This window comes from Lagenorhynchus albirostris, chromosome 5, assembly GCF_949774975.1.
Source record: "Lagenorhynchus albirostris chromosome 5, mLagAlb1.1, whole genome shotgun sequence".
Taxonomy (NCBI): Eukaryota; Metazoa; Chordata; class Mammalia; order Artiodactyla; family Delphinidae; genus Lagenorhynchus; species Lagenorhynchus albirostris.
In genome coordinates, this window is record NC_083099.1 from 51,118,685 (window position 1) to 51,135,072 (window position 16,388).

Sequence of the window (16,388 nt, forward strand, 5' to 3'; positions counted from 1 at the left end):
ACAAATTCTTAGAAAGGTATGACCTTCCAAGACTGAGCCAGGAAGAAATAAAAATATGAACAGACCAATCACAAGTAACGAAATTGAAACTGTGACTAAAAATCTTCCAACAAACAAAAGTCCAGGACCAGATGGCTTCACAGGTGAATTCTATCAAACATTTAGAGAAGAGCTAACACCTATCCTTCTCAAACTCTTCCAAAAAATTGCAGAGGAAGAAACACTCCCCAATTCATTCTATGAGGCCACCACCACGCTGACACCAAAACCAGACAAAGATACAAAAAAAGAAAATTACCGACCAATATCACTGATGAAAAAATGAAAAAATGCAAAACAAAATACTAGCAAACAGAATCCAACAACACATTAAAAGGATCATATACCATGATCAAGTGGGATTTATCCCAGGGATGCAAGGATTCTTCAATATATGCAAATCAATCAATGTGATACACCATATTAACAAATTGAAGAAGAAAAACCATATGATCATCTCAATAGATGCGGAGAAAGCTTTCAACAAAATTCAACACCCATTTATGATAAAAACTCTCCAGAAAGTGGGCATAGAGGGAACCTACCTCAACATAATAAAGGCCATATACGACAAACCCACAGCCAACATCATTCTCAATGGTGAAAAACTGAAAGCATTTCCTCTGAGATCAGGAACAAGACAAGGATGTCCACTCTCAGCACTATTATTCAACATAGTTTGGAAGTCCTAATCATGACAATCAGAGAAGAAAAAGAAATAAAAGGAATACAAATTGGAAAAGAGGAAGTAAAAGTGTCACTGTTTGCAGATGACATGATACTATACATAGAGAATCCTAAAGATGCCACCAGAAAACTACTAGAGCTAATCAATGAATTCGGTAAATTTGCAGGATACAAAATTAATGCACAGAAATCTCTTGCATTCCTATACACTAATGATGAAAAATCTGAAAGAGAAATTAAGGAAACACTCCCATTTACCATTGCAACAAAAAGAATAAAATACCCAGGAATAAACCTACCTAGGGAGACAAAAGACCTGCATGCAGAAAACTATAAGACACTGATGAAAGAAATTAAAGATGATACCAACAGACGGAGTGATATAACATGTTCTTGGATTGGAAGAATCAATATTGTGAAAATGACTATACTACCCAAAGCAATCTACAGATTCAATGCAATCCCTATCAAATATCACTAATGGCATTTTTTACGGAACTAGAACAAAAAATCTTAAAATTTGTATGGAGACACAAAAGACCCCGAATAACCAAAGCAGTCTTGAGGAAAAAAACGGAGCTAGAGGAATCGGACTCCCTGACTTCAGACTATACTACAAAGCTACAGTAATCAAGACAATATGGTACTGGCACAAAAAAAGAAATATAGATCAATGGAACAGGATAGAATGCCCAGAGATAAACCCACGCACCAATGGTCAACTAATCCATGACAAAGGAGGCAAGGATATACAATGGAGAAAAGAGTCTCTTCAATAAGTAGTGCTGGGAAAACTGGACAGCTACATGTAAAAGAATGAAGTGAGAACACTCCCTAACACCATATACAAAAATAAACTCAAAATGGATTCGAGACCTAAATGTAAGACCGGACACTATAAAACTCTTAGAGGAAAACATAGGAAGAACACTCTTTGGCATAAATCACAGCAAGATCTTTTTTGATCCACCTCCTAGAGTAATGGAAATAAAAACAAAAATAAACAAATGGGACCTAATGAAACTGAAAAGTTTTTTTGCAAAGCAAAAGAAACTACAAACAAGATGAAAAGATAACCCTCAGAATGGGAGAAAATATTTGCCAACAAATCGACGGACAAAAGATTAATCTCCAAAATATATAAACAGCTCATGCAGCTCAATATTAAAAAAACAAACAGGGCTTCCCTGGTGGCACAGTAGTTGAGAGTCCACCTGCCGATGCAGGGGACGCAGGTTTGTGCCCCGGTCCAGGAAGATCCCACATGCCACAGAGCAGCTAGGCCTGTGAGCCATGGCCACTGGGCCTGCGCGTCTGGAGCCTGTGCTCCGCAACAGGAGAGGCCACAACAGTAAGAGGCCCACGTACTGCAAAAAAAAAAAAAAAAAGACACATGCACCCCAAAGTTCATTGCAGCACTACTTACAATAGCCAGGACGTGGAAGCAACCTAAATGCCCATTGACAGACGAATGGATAAAGAAGATGTGGTACATACATACAATGGAATATTACTCAGCCATAAAAAGGAACAAAACTGGGTCATTTGTAGAGATGTGGATGAATCTAGAGACTGTCATACAGAGTGAAGTAAGTCAAAAAGAGAAAAACAAATATCATATATTAACACATATATGTGGAACCTAGAAAAATGGTAAAGAGGAACCGGTTTGCAGGGCAGAAATTGAGACACAGATGTAGAGAACAAACGTATGGACACCAAGGTGAGGAAAGTGGCAGCGGGGTGGTGGTGGTGGGATGAATTGGGAGATTGGGATTGACATGTATACACTAATATGTATAGAATGGATAACTAATAAGAATGTGCTGTATAAAAAAATAAATAAAATAAAATTCAAAAATTCCAAAAAATAAAAGGTGAGATACAAGTTTACATACAGTTTATTAAATTATATGCTTTACTAGAGAAAAAAACTGCACATAGGAGATTGGTTGTAGAAAACAGAAGGCGTAGAAGACTGATGGGGGGATTCCTGTAACAAATCTACCATTTTTCCAGCAGTGAGAAGAATAGTACCTTGAGTAGCATTTTCAAAGTTTCTATTTAAGAAAAATCTGAAGACAAAAAGGACAAAAATTATTCCTAAATCCCTGTACGTTATTATACTTCCTAAGGCGTTTTAGGAAGACAGATGAGTGTAAATCGCCATATAGGTGATCTAAGCAATAATTCAAAGAATTGAGTGCAAACTCAGTACACAATGGGGGGAAGAAATGCCCTTGACCTCTACCACTCCCCAAAAAACATAAATATTTATATCTTAATTTCACTCCTGCAAAAAATAATGGAAACAAAATGATTAAATCCTAAGTGGTAACTTGCTTTTCATTGTCCCAAATAAATAAATGCATAAATAGGACATTTAAAGGAAAACTAGAGGGAAAGATAAATATATGTATATTTATTTTTATATAAATAATTATTACATATCATAACATTATATAGAAAACTATATATATAACTATATATATGAACAATATTTTTTTAACATTTTAAAACAGCAGAATGTTTTTGTTTGAATACAATCTTTAAAAAGCCAAATATAAGTAAATAACATGGTTCTGGGTTATAACCCACAGTTTAAGATAAATATCCACGAGTCCATACTGATATATACAAATAATTAAATAAATAAACAAGTGGGGATGAAAAGACAAATCTGCCATGCGGAATTGGAAGAATTCCAAATCATTTATGCAGCTGCTTGTCCCTACCGAAGAAGTGGAGTATAACTCGCCATCTCAATAGCGTGGGCTGTGCGGAGTGACCTCCTTTCAAAGAGTACAGTATTGGGAGGGGGGGAAAGAGTAACTTCACAGTGGAGGAACCTTCCAAACACTCCCTCAGGCAGGTGATCAAAGTCAACATCACTAGTGATAAGTCATGTTGTTGGTGTGTACTCTTGACATGTGATGAGACCACCTCTGTGGTCTTCCTCTCAAAACTCATAACCCCAGTCTATTCATGAGAAAAACATCATGAAAATTCTAATTGATGGACATTCTACATGATACCTATGGGGTACCTAACCAGTACCGCTTTAAACGGTCAAGTTAATCAAAAACATGGAAAATCTGAGCAAGTGTCATAGCCCAGAGGAGCCTAAGGAGACATGATAACTAAATGTAACATGGTATCCTGGATGGGATCCTGGAACAGAAAAAGGACATTAGAGAAAACTGAGGAAATCTGAATAAAGTATGGACTTTAATAATAATGCATTAGTATTGGTTCTTTATAACAAATGTGCCATCCCAGTGTAAGTTGTTAGTAAGATAGGAAACCATAGTTTACACTGTATACCATCTTTGCAACTTTTCTATAAACCTTAAACAAAAAGTTTATTTTTAAAAAGGTAAATATACAAAATCATGTTTTTTTAATGAGATGCTTTTATTAACAGTAGAGTTCAGAGAAGCTCCAGAGCCCTGCTCTCTATATCTCTGACCCTATAGGGACTTCCCTGGTGGTCCAGTGGTTAAGACTCCACACTCCCAATACAGCCGGTCCGGGTTCGATCCCTACTCAGGGAACTAGAGCCCGCATGCATACCGCAACTAAAAGATCCCTCATGCTGCAACTGGAGATCTCAAGTGCCACAACTGGGACCCGGTGCAGCCAAATAAATAAATAAATATTTTTTGAAAAATCTTTAAAATATATATATCTCTGACCCCACCCGCTGCTCCAATCCTAGCTTGCCTCTCTGAAACCCAGAGCAGTTTGAAATCACTATCATGAAAAACTGGGACAAGTTACCATTACAAAACACCAGCCCATTTCGGGCAGCCTAGCAGCATTGAGCTGCGTGACTTCAACTGACTGTATTAGACCACAAGCTCTATGTGGGAACCACGTCTTAGCCACACAAGCACATGCTGAGCGCTCTGTTGACAAAACACTCTGCTGACAAACTCACCAGCACCAGCAGGAGCAGCACCATTGCAAACACAAGGTGATGGCTTTCACTGCCAGCCCTACTGGCCTTTCTTGGCCACAGATCTGCAAAAATTACTTCCCCATTCGTCAAGTCTGTTCCCTGTGAGATCAGATAGGACAAACCTCTCCAACATGCCCTTCTGGCCTCCTGGAGTCTTACAGAGTGATGCACACTCCCCCTCACCCCCATAACCCCACCCAAACACCACCTCCGGTAGAACTCAAAAAAGGAGGGAAACAGGAGATTCCGAAAATCGATCAGGTTTATTTTATACTACTTTCATGTTTAACTGATCCATTTTATCACAGATTAATCACCCACAGGACAAATGGGTAGAGCTGAATCAAGCCCTTACGCTCTCTCTGCAAATGAAAGTTAACATTCACACAGAGAACAAAAGACTTTGTTCCCCATCAGTTGAGAGTGGCCATTGTTCCAAACGGCAGTAATATCTCAGCAATGAATCTCTGTCATGAAAGTAACATCTGTGGAGTCAGGAAAGAACTATTGCGAAAACAGATGAATCACTTGGGAACCCAGGGTTCACATTAACATCACATACTTATGTAGCAGTTTGGAGAGGCATTCATTTTACAAGTAATTAGTGAGCACACACTACATGCCAGGCAAATCCTAGCTCTCATGGAGCTTATGTTCTTATGTAGGAAACTCAATATTTAAGAAAACAAGACATGAAGAAAAATTCATAGTGATAAGTGCTGGGGTGAAAATCACCCACGGTAAAATGCTAGGATGATGAGGCTGTGGGCGAGGTAATACGGACGGATCGGGGAGGCAGATTTTATGGTCGGGAAAGACTTGCCAGACAGGTAATATGTGAACTTTTTGTCACTGACCCAAATGTCAAAGAGATGCAAGCCATGCAAAGACTTGGGAGAAGGGTGTTCCTAGCAGAGGGAACGGCACAATGCAAAGGCCCTAAAATGGAACCAGGTTGGTGTGTTCCAGAAACAAAAACCTCCTGACAATCCCCAGAGATGGGCAACTGTAGTTCAGAAAGGTGAAATCTGAGGCCAACGTGGAAGTAAACCCAGCACAGCCAACGGCCCTGCTAGTCTCCAAGCACCACGCAGAGCTGTGTCCTTAGCTGGGAAGCTAGGCCCCAAAAGCACTGAGTGCGGGGAATCAGACCCTCATCTGAGAAACACGTGCATGGGGCAAAGAGGCAGCCTCTGAAAGCTGTTTCACAGGAAGAGAATTTGAGGCCAAACATAAAAATCAAGACTCCTGTGCAATGTGGCCAGGGCCCAGCAGCCCAAATGACTTGATACTATACAGGGCACATGAGGCCCCAGGGCTGGGCAGCGAGCGCCCACAAGGGCCAAGCAGGTGCACAGGAGGATCGTCAAAACCCAAAGGGAACTCACTATATACTGCACTGAGTCTCCCCCAGCCCAAGAATCCCAATTTAGTAGGAATGTGACAGACCTGGGAATCTGAAGTTAAATAAGTTCCCAGGTGATTCTGTTTAGCCAGATCTCAGAATGACTGTGATTGGGAGTGAGGAGAGGGCAAGCTTGTCCTGGAGGGGAAAGTTGAGTCTGAAGAATCCTATCTCTACAAACGAACAGAATCAAGGACTGAAGTGAATGCAGTAAAAGCATTTGGTATAACTCAGTGTCCATTCATAATTTTAAAAATTATTTAAAAAGAAAAAGGGAAGTAAAATTTTATAGTCTAATAAAGATTATCTAAAAAATGTATAGCTTTGGGCTTCCCTGGTGGCACAGTGGTTGAGAGTCCGCCTGCCGATGCAGGGGACACTGGTTCGTGCCCCAGTCCTGGAAGATCCCACATGCCGCGGAATGGCTGGGCCCGTGAGCCATGGCCGCTGGGCCTGCGTGTCCGGAGCCTGTGCTCCACGGCGGGAGAGGCCACAACAGTGAGAGGCCCGCGTACCGCAAAAAAAAAAAAAAAAAAAAAATGTATAGCTTATATCATTTATGGAGAATTTGAGAGTATTCTCCTAGGAATAGGAATGAAACAAGATTGACAGCTATTACCACTTATCTTCAATGCCATTATAGATGTCATATTTAATGCAATTAAATAAGGAAAAGAAAAAAATCTTCTACAGGTTGGGAAGAAAAAAAATAAAGTGAATGCAGTTGAAATAAAAATATATACATATGAAACCAAAACTGTACCAGCTAATAGGAAAATACAGTTAAGAACATTGTGTAACTAGGTGTATTCCTTTCCCTCCAGCCACATCTCCAAATTCAGGAGACATTACCTTTGTTTTCAATATAATGTATTCAGTGTAAGTTTAAAATCTAAACTTAGGCTATATGATGTTTCATAATGTCATGTTTAACATTGGCTCATGAAATTCCTGAGAATTTAAAACCAGCTCTCAGCATGAGCCAGTTCCTGCGTACCACTGGCAAAAGCTTTTAAAAAAACAGTCCACTGCCTTTCCCTTCCTTTCCCTCTTCAGGTCTTAGTCTTCTCTTCCCTACAATCAATGTACGGTCTTCACATCTGCTCCTAGGAGCCCCACGGTTCCAGCTGCTGAGGGGCAGCTGGTGCCAGGAGGTGGGTGGGGAGGGGGATGGGAGGAAGCAGCTGGCTCACTGGCCCCATCTAGGACTCATCAAGAATGCCTGTGCTTGGGGTGTTTTACATACTGGGATTTCATACAAGAGCTCATTCAGAAAAGCAGTTCTTGGGGGCAGGGCGGGGAACAGTAACGACAATGTTTTTCTTCAAGTGTGAAAAGTGCTGGTCTAGGTTATTGACACACAGTTTACACGTCCATCCATGATGGTGCAGATACGTGTTACCCACACCCTAATAAAGCTGGTGGTGCCAACGATGCCCTCCTCCAATCTAATGTAAAGCTAAAGAACGTGATGGGAGGGATATTTTTCCAACACAGCACGTGCTAGTTCACTCTCACCTTGAGAGTGCACTCTATTCTTAATTCTAAATACATTTTTAAAATACACCTCTAGGGCTTCCCTGGTGGCGCTGTGGTTGAGAGTCCGCCTGCCGATGCAGGAGACGCGAGTTCGTGCCCTGGTCCGGGAAGATCCCACATGCCGCGACGCGGCTGGTCCTGTGAGCCATGGCCGCTGAGCCTGCGGGTCCGGAGCCTGTGCTCCGCAACGGGAGAGGCCACTACAGTGAGAGGTCCGCGTACCGCAAAAAAATAAAAATAAAAATACACCTCTATACAGGCGCTCCTTGGTAAAGAGCAATGAATCCTGCTTCTACTAAATGCCATCCTATGCTTATAAATTAAGAAAAATCAAATTTTCTACCTAATGTCAAAACACATACCCAAAAAGTATGACTGGCAACGGCATACAGTCCATTCTCCCTAGTTGTAACCAGCTCTGCTGCCAGAAGTCTTCCTACTGCTTCTCATCACTGGGGTCTCATGGAATGTCATTCTCACTCAGGAATTCCTCCTGGGCAAAATTAATTTCTCCCTCGTCCACATTCCCATAGGGCCCCACCTCCATGTCTCCTCCAGCAGTGATTCCAGTTTGCTTGGTTATTTATGGATGTCACTCCTGCTGGATTTGGGGTGGAGCAGGGAGGGCGATGCGAAAGAGGGGAACCTAAAATTTACTGTGTCATTTCTATGTTCTAGGCTCTACGCTAAATGCTTTACAGGCATCGTTTCCTGTAGTCCTCACAATAATCCTATGAGATAGGTACTATTTTTATCCCAATTCTACAGACAGGTATAGGGGATTTTTTTTTTTTTTTTTTTGCGGTACGCGGGCCTCTCACTGTTGTGGCCTCTCCCGTTGCGGAGCACAGGCTCCGGACGTGCAGGCTCAGCGGCCATGGGCCCAGCCGCGCCGCGGCATGTGGGATCTTCCCGGACCGGGGCATGAACCCGTGTCCCCTGCATCGGCAGGCGGACTCTCAACCACTGCGCCACCAGGGAAGCCCGGTATAGGGGATTTTTAAGTTACTTGGCTCAGGCTACATGGTGCTAGAGTTCTCAGGATCTGAATCCTAGCTCTCTGGCTCCTAGGACAAGGCCTGTGGTCATTATTCCTCCTAGTGAGGAACCTGTGCGGCTCAACTGTGTCTTACTGTTATTTACCTTACTTGCTTTACAAGATCCGCTTTGCTTTGTCACTGTCTCATCACGCTGCATTTCCAGCCAAGACACTGGCAGCTTGGGGTTGGGACTGAGGTGAGGTGAGGGTTAGGGTTAAAAATCTTTGCTCTGTGTTCCTAGCTTTGAAATATTTAGCATCTACAATATCCTATCAGGTGATTTTATTTTTCCTTAGGATAATAGGATTCTGGAACCTGCATCTCAGTCCACTGCTACCTCCCCAATATCCTTACTTCAAAGGACTCTTTCATCAGAATTTAGGTAGAAAACACTGCAGGAAAAGGACAATAAAATGAGTACAGCTGCTAATTCAAAATGCCACAGACTGTCCACTCCACATCTATAAATTTATTTCTAAAACTAGTTAAATGGCACAGCAGAACAAATAAATAAGTAAAACATTCACTACGAAAACCTTCTTTTCGGGAAATATTTACATATTTTGAATAATGAATCACACCATCTTGCTTTATCCTTTAAATGCACCCTTTGATTCTGCTCACACTTACTGAACACTACAATGGACAGTGGCAAAAACACAGTCTGTGACCTCTCACAAGGAAGATGGGTGATAAAATAATTGCAAACCCAGTGATTCTAATATTATGCTATATGTAAAATTCATTCATATAAAACTAGTGTAAGCAAAAACAAACTAGGTTGGTATGAAGATCCTAAGCAGGGGCTAAAGTTCCCTGGTATCTCCCTGTCCACATGCTTTGTTAATTAGCAATAGTTTTAAGCAAAAGTAAGATCACTTCAAGATAAAGACCTGAATGTAAGACCTGAAACTGTAAAACTCCTAGGAAAAAAAACATAGGCAGTATGCTCTTTTTTTTTCCTTTTTTTTGTGGTACGCGGGCCTCTCCCTGTTGTGGCCTCTCCCGTTGCGGAGCACAGGCTCCGGATGAGCAGGCCCAGCGGCCATGGCTCACGGGACCAGTCCCTCCGCGGCATGTGGGATCTTCCCGGACCGGGGCACGAACCCGTGTCCCCTGCATCAGCAGGCAGACTCTCAACCACTGCACCACCAGGGAAGCCCAGACAGTATGCTCTTTGACAATGGTCTTAGCAATATCTTTTGGGATATGTCTCCTCAGGCAAGGGAAACAAAAGCAAAAATAAACAAGTGAGACTACATCAAACCAAAAAGCTTCTGAACAGCAAAGGAAGCCATCAACAAAACAAAAAGACAACCTACTAAATGGGAGAAGATATTTGCAAATCATATATTCAATAAGGGGTTAATAATTCGAAATATATAAAGAACACATATAATTCAACAACAAAAAAACAAATGGCCCAGTTTAAAAATGAGCAGAGGAGATGAATAAACATTTTTCCAAGAAGACATACAGATGGCCTACAGGGACATGAAAAGATGTTCAACATCACTAATTCTTAGGGAAATCCAAATCAAAACCACAATGAGATATCACCTCATGCCTGTTAGAATGGCTATTATCAAAAAGGCAAGCAATAACAAGTGTTGGTGAAGATGTGGAGAAAAGGGAACCCTCAGTGTACTTTTGGTGGGACTGTAAATTGGTGCAGCCACTTTGGAAAACTGTGGAGGTTCCTCAAAAAATTAAGACTAGAACTAACTACCATATGATCCAGCTATCCCATTTATGGGTATTTATCCAAAGAATACAAAACACTAATTTAAAAAGGTATATGCTCCCTATGTTCATTGCAGCATTATTTATAATAGCCAAGATATGAAAACAACCAAAGTGCCCATCAATGAATGAATGGATAAAAAAGATGTGGTATATACAATGGAATATAACTCAGCCATAAAAAAGATGAAATCTCACCATTTGCACAATATAAATGGACCTTGAGGGTATTATGCTAAGTGAAATAAGTCAGAGAAAAACAAATACTATATGATTTCACTCATTTGTGGAATATTAAAAAAAAACAAACAAAAGAGCAAAAAAAAGAACAAACCTACCAAAGCAAACCAAACACGTAGATACACAGAACAGAGCAGCGGTTGCCAGAGGGGAAGGGCCAGGCTTTGGTGGGGGAGGGTGAAATGGGTAAAGGGGGTCAACTCTATGGAGACAGATGGAAACAAAATGTTGGTGGCTGTAGTGTATACAGAAGTAGAAATATACTGTTGTACACATGAAACTTACATAACGTTATAAATCTATGTAACCTCAATAAAAAATAATAAATAATCACGTCAAGATAAACCAAAGAAAAGATAATTCTCAACTACATTTGACATTTCAAAGGGCACTGTTAAGAGGAACCACACGGAAGCCCGGGCTTGTGTAAAGAGCTGACGAAGGTTTCAGCACCCTGTCTTCCCCTGTGCTGGCTCCTCTCTCCCTCTCCACCACCTTCCCTTGTCCATGTTTATTCTTTATTCCCCTTCATCCAAATGTAACCTACTCTCTGCAAAAGACGACTTTGAAAAAAATCACTGTTGAATATTGAACTTTGATTTTCCTGTCCTTAATATAAAGTTTGGCAGTTTATGCCCTTAGAAGTCTCTCCCTCTCTCAACAAAAGAGCCACAACCAAAGTTATTTTTATTTCCATGTTGCACTTGGCTCATTTTCTTTTGTGCGTCAGAGGCTTTCAAAAGGTTCCCGACTCTAGATCCAAAAAGCTCAAAAAATGATTGAGTACAGGATAAAATATTCCTCTTATCCAGAGGGGAGCCTGAGGTCATAGGTAGGCATCACCAGCAGCTGGGGAAAGAATCTGGGGTTCTGAAGCCCTGAGCAGCAAGACTTTCCAGGACCCACAGTCGCCCACAAGCTTCTGCTCCATCTGCCCGGAACATAACCCAGGACTTTATTTAGCAGATTGGCTCTGGAATGGTCATAATGATTATTAAAATGTTGAAGAGTTTCCCCACGACTGGCAAATACTGCCCCCCACCAAAATACACACCTTGGCCTCCCCAGGTCCTCTCAGGATCCCTGTCCCAAACTCCTTACAATCAAGAGGCAAGGAGACCAGTAGAAAGTCTCCAGGACCCTCCCCCAGTGCTCACAGAGCTGGACATAACCACACTCCACTTTAATTTCCTCTACTGAAAAATAAGGGCATTGAACTGATTCTCTGAGTTGTACTTTAATTGCAATTATGTCAAATTATTTATCCCTGAGGACAAGGACAAGATAGGAATATAACAGTATGAAAAAAGTTCATCTGTTAGGAGGGTGGAATCTCGGGTTATATTTTTCTGATGAGACAGCAGTGCCAAAACCCTGGGTTCAGGATGCCTGGGATGGAATCCCAGGTCTGCCATGGGCTAGCTGTATAATCTCGCTGTGCCTCAAATTATCTCATCTATAAAATGGGGATGGTAGGACTATTACCTACTTCACAGGGTTGTTTTGAGAATAAAATGTATTCATGTTTGTAAATCGCTTAGAATAGTACCTAGCGCACAGTAAGCACCTTTAAGTGTTGATTAAATAAGCAAATCACGTTATTCTGTCCCAGAATATTTGTTCAATAAATTCAAAAATTAAGCAACTTTCACAACACAAAGGAAAAAAATAACTGTGACAGTATGAAACACTTACATATCCATATACTGTTGTTTGATAACCTAGCACTAAAACATCTGAGATCCAGATTTTACACTGCACTGTGTGCATTTAGGGAAACTAACACATTGGAAGGCATTTCCACTGCAGCATGAGATATGATTTGTACCACTCCTTTTCTAATCAGAAATGTCACAGGCTTATGGGAAATTTAGGTTACAAGTTTCTCATTTTAACCCTGCAAAAACATTTACCCATACCCTGGTGGGAGAATACATTTTATTTTGTGGTGCTAAGACTTAAAGGATTATAAACATAAAACCAGGCCTCGCACAGCTACAGCTTCTCTCGCAGACACAATGACTCAAACTAAGAGTTTAAAGGGCCATATCTTATGTGCTGGGTCCTCTGGCATCAATCTTTAAAAACACCTACAGTGGAAAAGAAACTGCTACACCTAGCAGCTAGCTTGATCAAAACTCCTTTTAGAGGACTTCCCTGGTGGCGCGGTGGTTAAGAATCTGCCTGCCAATGCAGGGGACACAGGTTTGATCCCTGGTCTGGGAAGATCCCACATGCCGCAGAGCAACTAAGCCCATGCGCCACATCTACTGAGCCTGCGCTCTAGAGCCCACGAGTCACAACTACTGAGTCCGCGAGCCACAGCTACTGAGCCTGCATGCCACAACTACTGAAGCAAGCACGCTTAGAGCCCGAGCTCCAAAACAAGAGAAGCCACAGCAATGAGAAGCCCTAGCACCTCAACGAAGAGTAGCCCCCACTCGCCACAACTAGAGAAAGCCCAAGCGCAGCAACGAAGACCCAATGCAGCCAAAATTAAATAAATAAATAAATTTATATTAAAAAAAAGCAAACTCCTTTTAGTTACTAAAAGGCTGCCACAACCTGAGCTCAAGCATAATTTAGAAACATGCTACTGCACTGCTAAGGAGACAAAAGTATTTCATTTTTCTGTTAGAGATTAAGGAGAGGAAACTATCAACAATAACTCCAGGGAATTCCCTGGTGGTCCAGTGGTTAAGACTCAGAGCTCTCACTGCCCAGGGTGCGGGTTCAACCCCTGGTCTGGAAACTAAGATCCCACAAGCTGCCCGGTGTGGCCCCAAAAAAACAAAATCAAAACAAAACCAAAAAACTCCCTTACCTGTTTCTCCCACTTAATAGTTAAACCTCACAGTACCTTTACACACAAATTTAAATAGCTCACGAGTTTATCCTCATAGAGTAATGTATTAGACCCTTCCTGATGGAGGTAAGATTTACTAAACACAGTCTGGCTACAGCTTTTCAATTTTCTTCTTTAAAAGTGAATTTCTCTAAAGCTATGAGAAGGAACTCAAACTTTGCTTAGTGAGAAAACTAAAGCTTGAATTACAATCATTATCATTAAAATGTTATTAAAAGCCTAAAAAAAATGAAAAGAGTTTTGTGGAGGGATAGTGGCAATGGTAACACAATAATATTAAAGTACTTAATGACACTAAACATTATACCAAAAAATAGTTAAAATAAGGACTTCCCTGGTGGCGCAGTGGTTAGGAATCCGCCTGCCAATGCAGTGGACACGGGTTTGAGCCCTGGTCTGGGAAGATCCCACAAGTCGTGGAGCAGCTGGGCCCCTGTGTCACAACTGCTGAGACTGCGCTCTGGTGCCCGCGAGCCACAACTGTTGAGCCCGTGTGTCTAGGGCCCGTGCTCCGCAACAGAAGAAGCCACCGCAGCGAAGAGTGGACCCCACTCTCCACAACTGAGAGGGCCCATAAGCAGCAATGAAGACCCAAGGCAACCAAGAATAAATAAACAAATTTATTTAAAAAAAAAAAGTTAAAATGACAAATTTTATGTTATGTGTATCTTAGCACAATAAAAATAAAGTGAAATAAAATAACTAAAATACCCTGTAAGGGCTTCCCTGGTGGCGCAGTGGTTGAGAGTCCTCCTGGCGATGCAGGGGAAAATGGGTTCGTGCCCCAGTCTGGGAAGATGCCACATGCCGCGGAGCGGCTGGGCCCGTGAGCCATGGCTGCTGAGCCTGCGCGTCTGGAGCCTGTGCTCCGCAAAGGGAGAGGCCACAACAGTGAGAGGCCCCCGTACCGCAAAAAAGAAAAAAAACAAAGAAAAAACAAAAAAAACAACAACTATGTAAAACTTAAAGGTAAATGAAATTTATAACAAATGATTTTCAATTAAGAAACACATATTTAGTAATCAGACAACTTCTAAGGAGCAGGGTCCCCCACGACCTAGTTGTAAGTGCATCAACAAGCCTAAATGAGTGTTAGACAGCACTTCTCGCCATGGTTCACAAATATTCTGACATCAGGAACAAACATGGTGAAGACACACTTTCCTCAAAGCCATAACTACTCACACTTTTTATATGGATTGTGAGTTACACTAGATCCTGAGAAGACAGGCTGGGAGCTCAGACAATTAGTGAAAAGATCCTCAAACAACATTTAAAGGCTGTGTACAAATTCAAGCTAAAAGCCTGTGTACAATTCACTTGTATGTATGTTATCACAAAACATTTAATACTATTAAAAATTTAATAAGAATTTAAGAAATTCTTATTCAAATAGGCAGTGTGTAATTGTGGAGCCTGTTAATAGTTCAAGCTGTAGATTCTTTCCATTCTTTACACTTTCACTGCACCACCATTAACTGGTCATTTAACACAGCACAGAGGACTCTGGACACCTGGTCTCCCCAAAGCCCTGAGAAAGCACTCAAAGGGCGATCTAAACTGTAACAGGCAGGCCTGGCAGATAAAGTTAAGGGAACTCCTCATTCTGGGGAAAAACCTAGTGATAATCAAATGCAGAAACCCTTATGGTCAGTAAGAATCTACTTGCGTTTAGTACTTCACAGAGGACGTAAAGAAGGCAATAATCGGAGACTAGGAGAGGGAGCAAATATAGGCGTGGCGGTAGCTCTGGACTGATTCTACAAGGGTAGCTCTGAAGGGCTTAACAAAATCCTATTCAAGGCTTGGAGCACCACGCTCTTGGATCTGAGACCTAAGTCCCACATACCTGGAGCTGGAGCGAGAAAAACAAGTCCCTTCACACACGCCCAGCTCCTTGCCCCCCACCTTGCCCTGCCCGACCCCGGCGTCATCACTTCGTGGGCCCCGCAGCGGGCAGCTGTGTGGCCACACGCCCGGGACCGTTCATCTGGCGGGCTGGGCTCCAAGCCTCGGAACGCAGCACTTCCTGGTTGGTCCGGGATGCTGGTCCTATCGCGCCCGCCATCCCGGTCATCCCATAGCGCACGCGAACCCTCGGGCGCGCGAGATGACCTGGGGTCACCGGACACACTGTACTGGGGGCCCCCGCGGCGAGGGAGATGGGCACATCCTGCAGAGGACGCCCCCAACTTCGGCCCGGAGACAGCGCGGCTCTGCGCGCCACACAGCCGCCCGCCCCGGCAAGAGTGAGCGCCGAAGTTGTCAGCGTCGACTCTGCAGGAACCCGGGACGAAGGCGTGCACAGGAGGACCCCGGAGGCTGCCAGGGAGGCCGCTCCCGCGAGGCCGCACGAAGCTGGCGCCCGCCGCCGACGCCACTGCCAAGGTTCCGTCCAAGTTGGGCGGGGAGCGGCCAGCTGCCCGAGGCTGGCGGGAGGAGGGACGGTGCGCGAGCGCAGCGGAAACCGGCTCCCGCGGGAGCTCTGCGCGCCCCAGCCGCGGCGCGGCTCCTACCTGTGGGGCGAGGGCGGCCGGCCGCGGGAACCTGCGCGGTGGCGGCGGATTCTCGGGGCTCGGGCGCAGCTGGCACCACTGGAGGCGGGGGAGGAGGGAAGGAAGGAGGGCCTGAGTGAGGACCGCGCCGTCTCCCGGAACTCGGCGCCGGGATTCGCGCTGGCCCGGCAGGGGTGGGGCGAGGCGGTGTCGGTGCGGATGCGTCGCGGCGCAAGCGGGCCGCCATCGCTGGGCAGGAGGTCTCCGGCCGCTGGGCCTCTCTCCTGGTCCCTATTTCTGATTCTTTCTTCTCCCAGAGTTTCAGAACTCAACTGCGTTAACCTAGGGAACGTTCACTAGCATTTTTATTATT

General features: G+C 43.3%; 1 protein-coding gene across 3 annotated transcripts in view; it reads right to left on the minus strand.

Annotated features, from left to right (window-relative positions):
* The window catches only part of PLD1 (phospholipase D1), a 203,876-nt gene extending 187,757 nt beyond the window's left edge, over nt 1-16,119 (minus strand). For 2 of the 3 annotated variants that reach the window (XM_060150002.1, XM_060150001.1), the window contains exon 1: nt 15,370-16,105. In XM_060150002.1, the coding sequence (XP_060005985.1) occupies nt 15,370-15,454 (85 nt within the window). In that variant the 5' untranslated portion in view covers nt 15,455-16,105. Of the gene's footprint in view, nt 1-15,369 lie in introns of all 3 variants that reach the window. The other variant, XM_060150004.1, reaches the window with a different exon arrangement.
* Between the last annotated feature and the right edge of the window lie 269 nt (nt 16,120-16,388).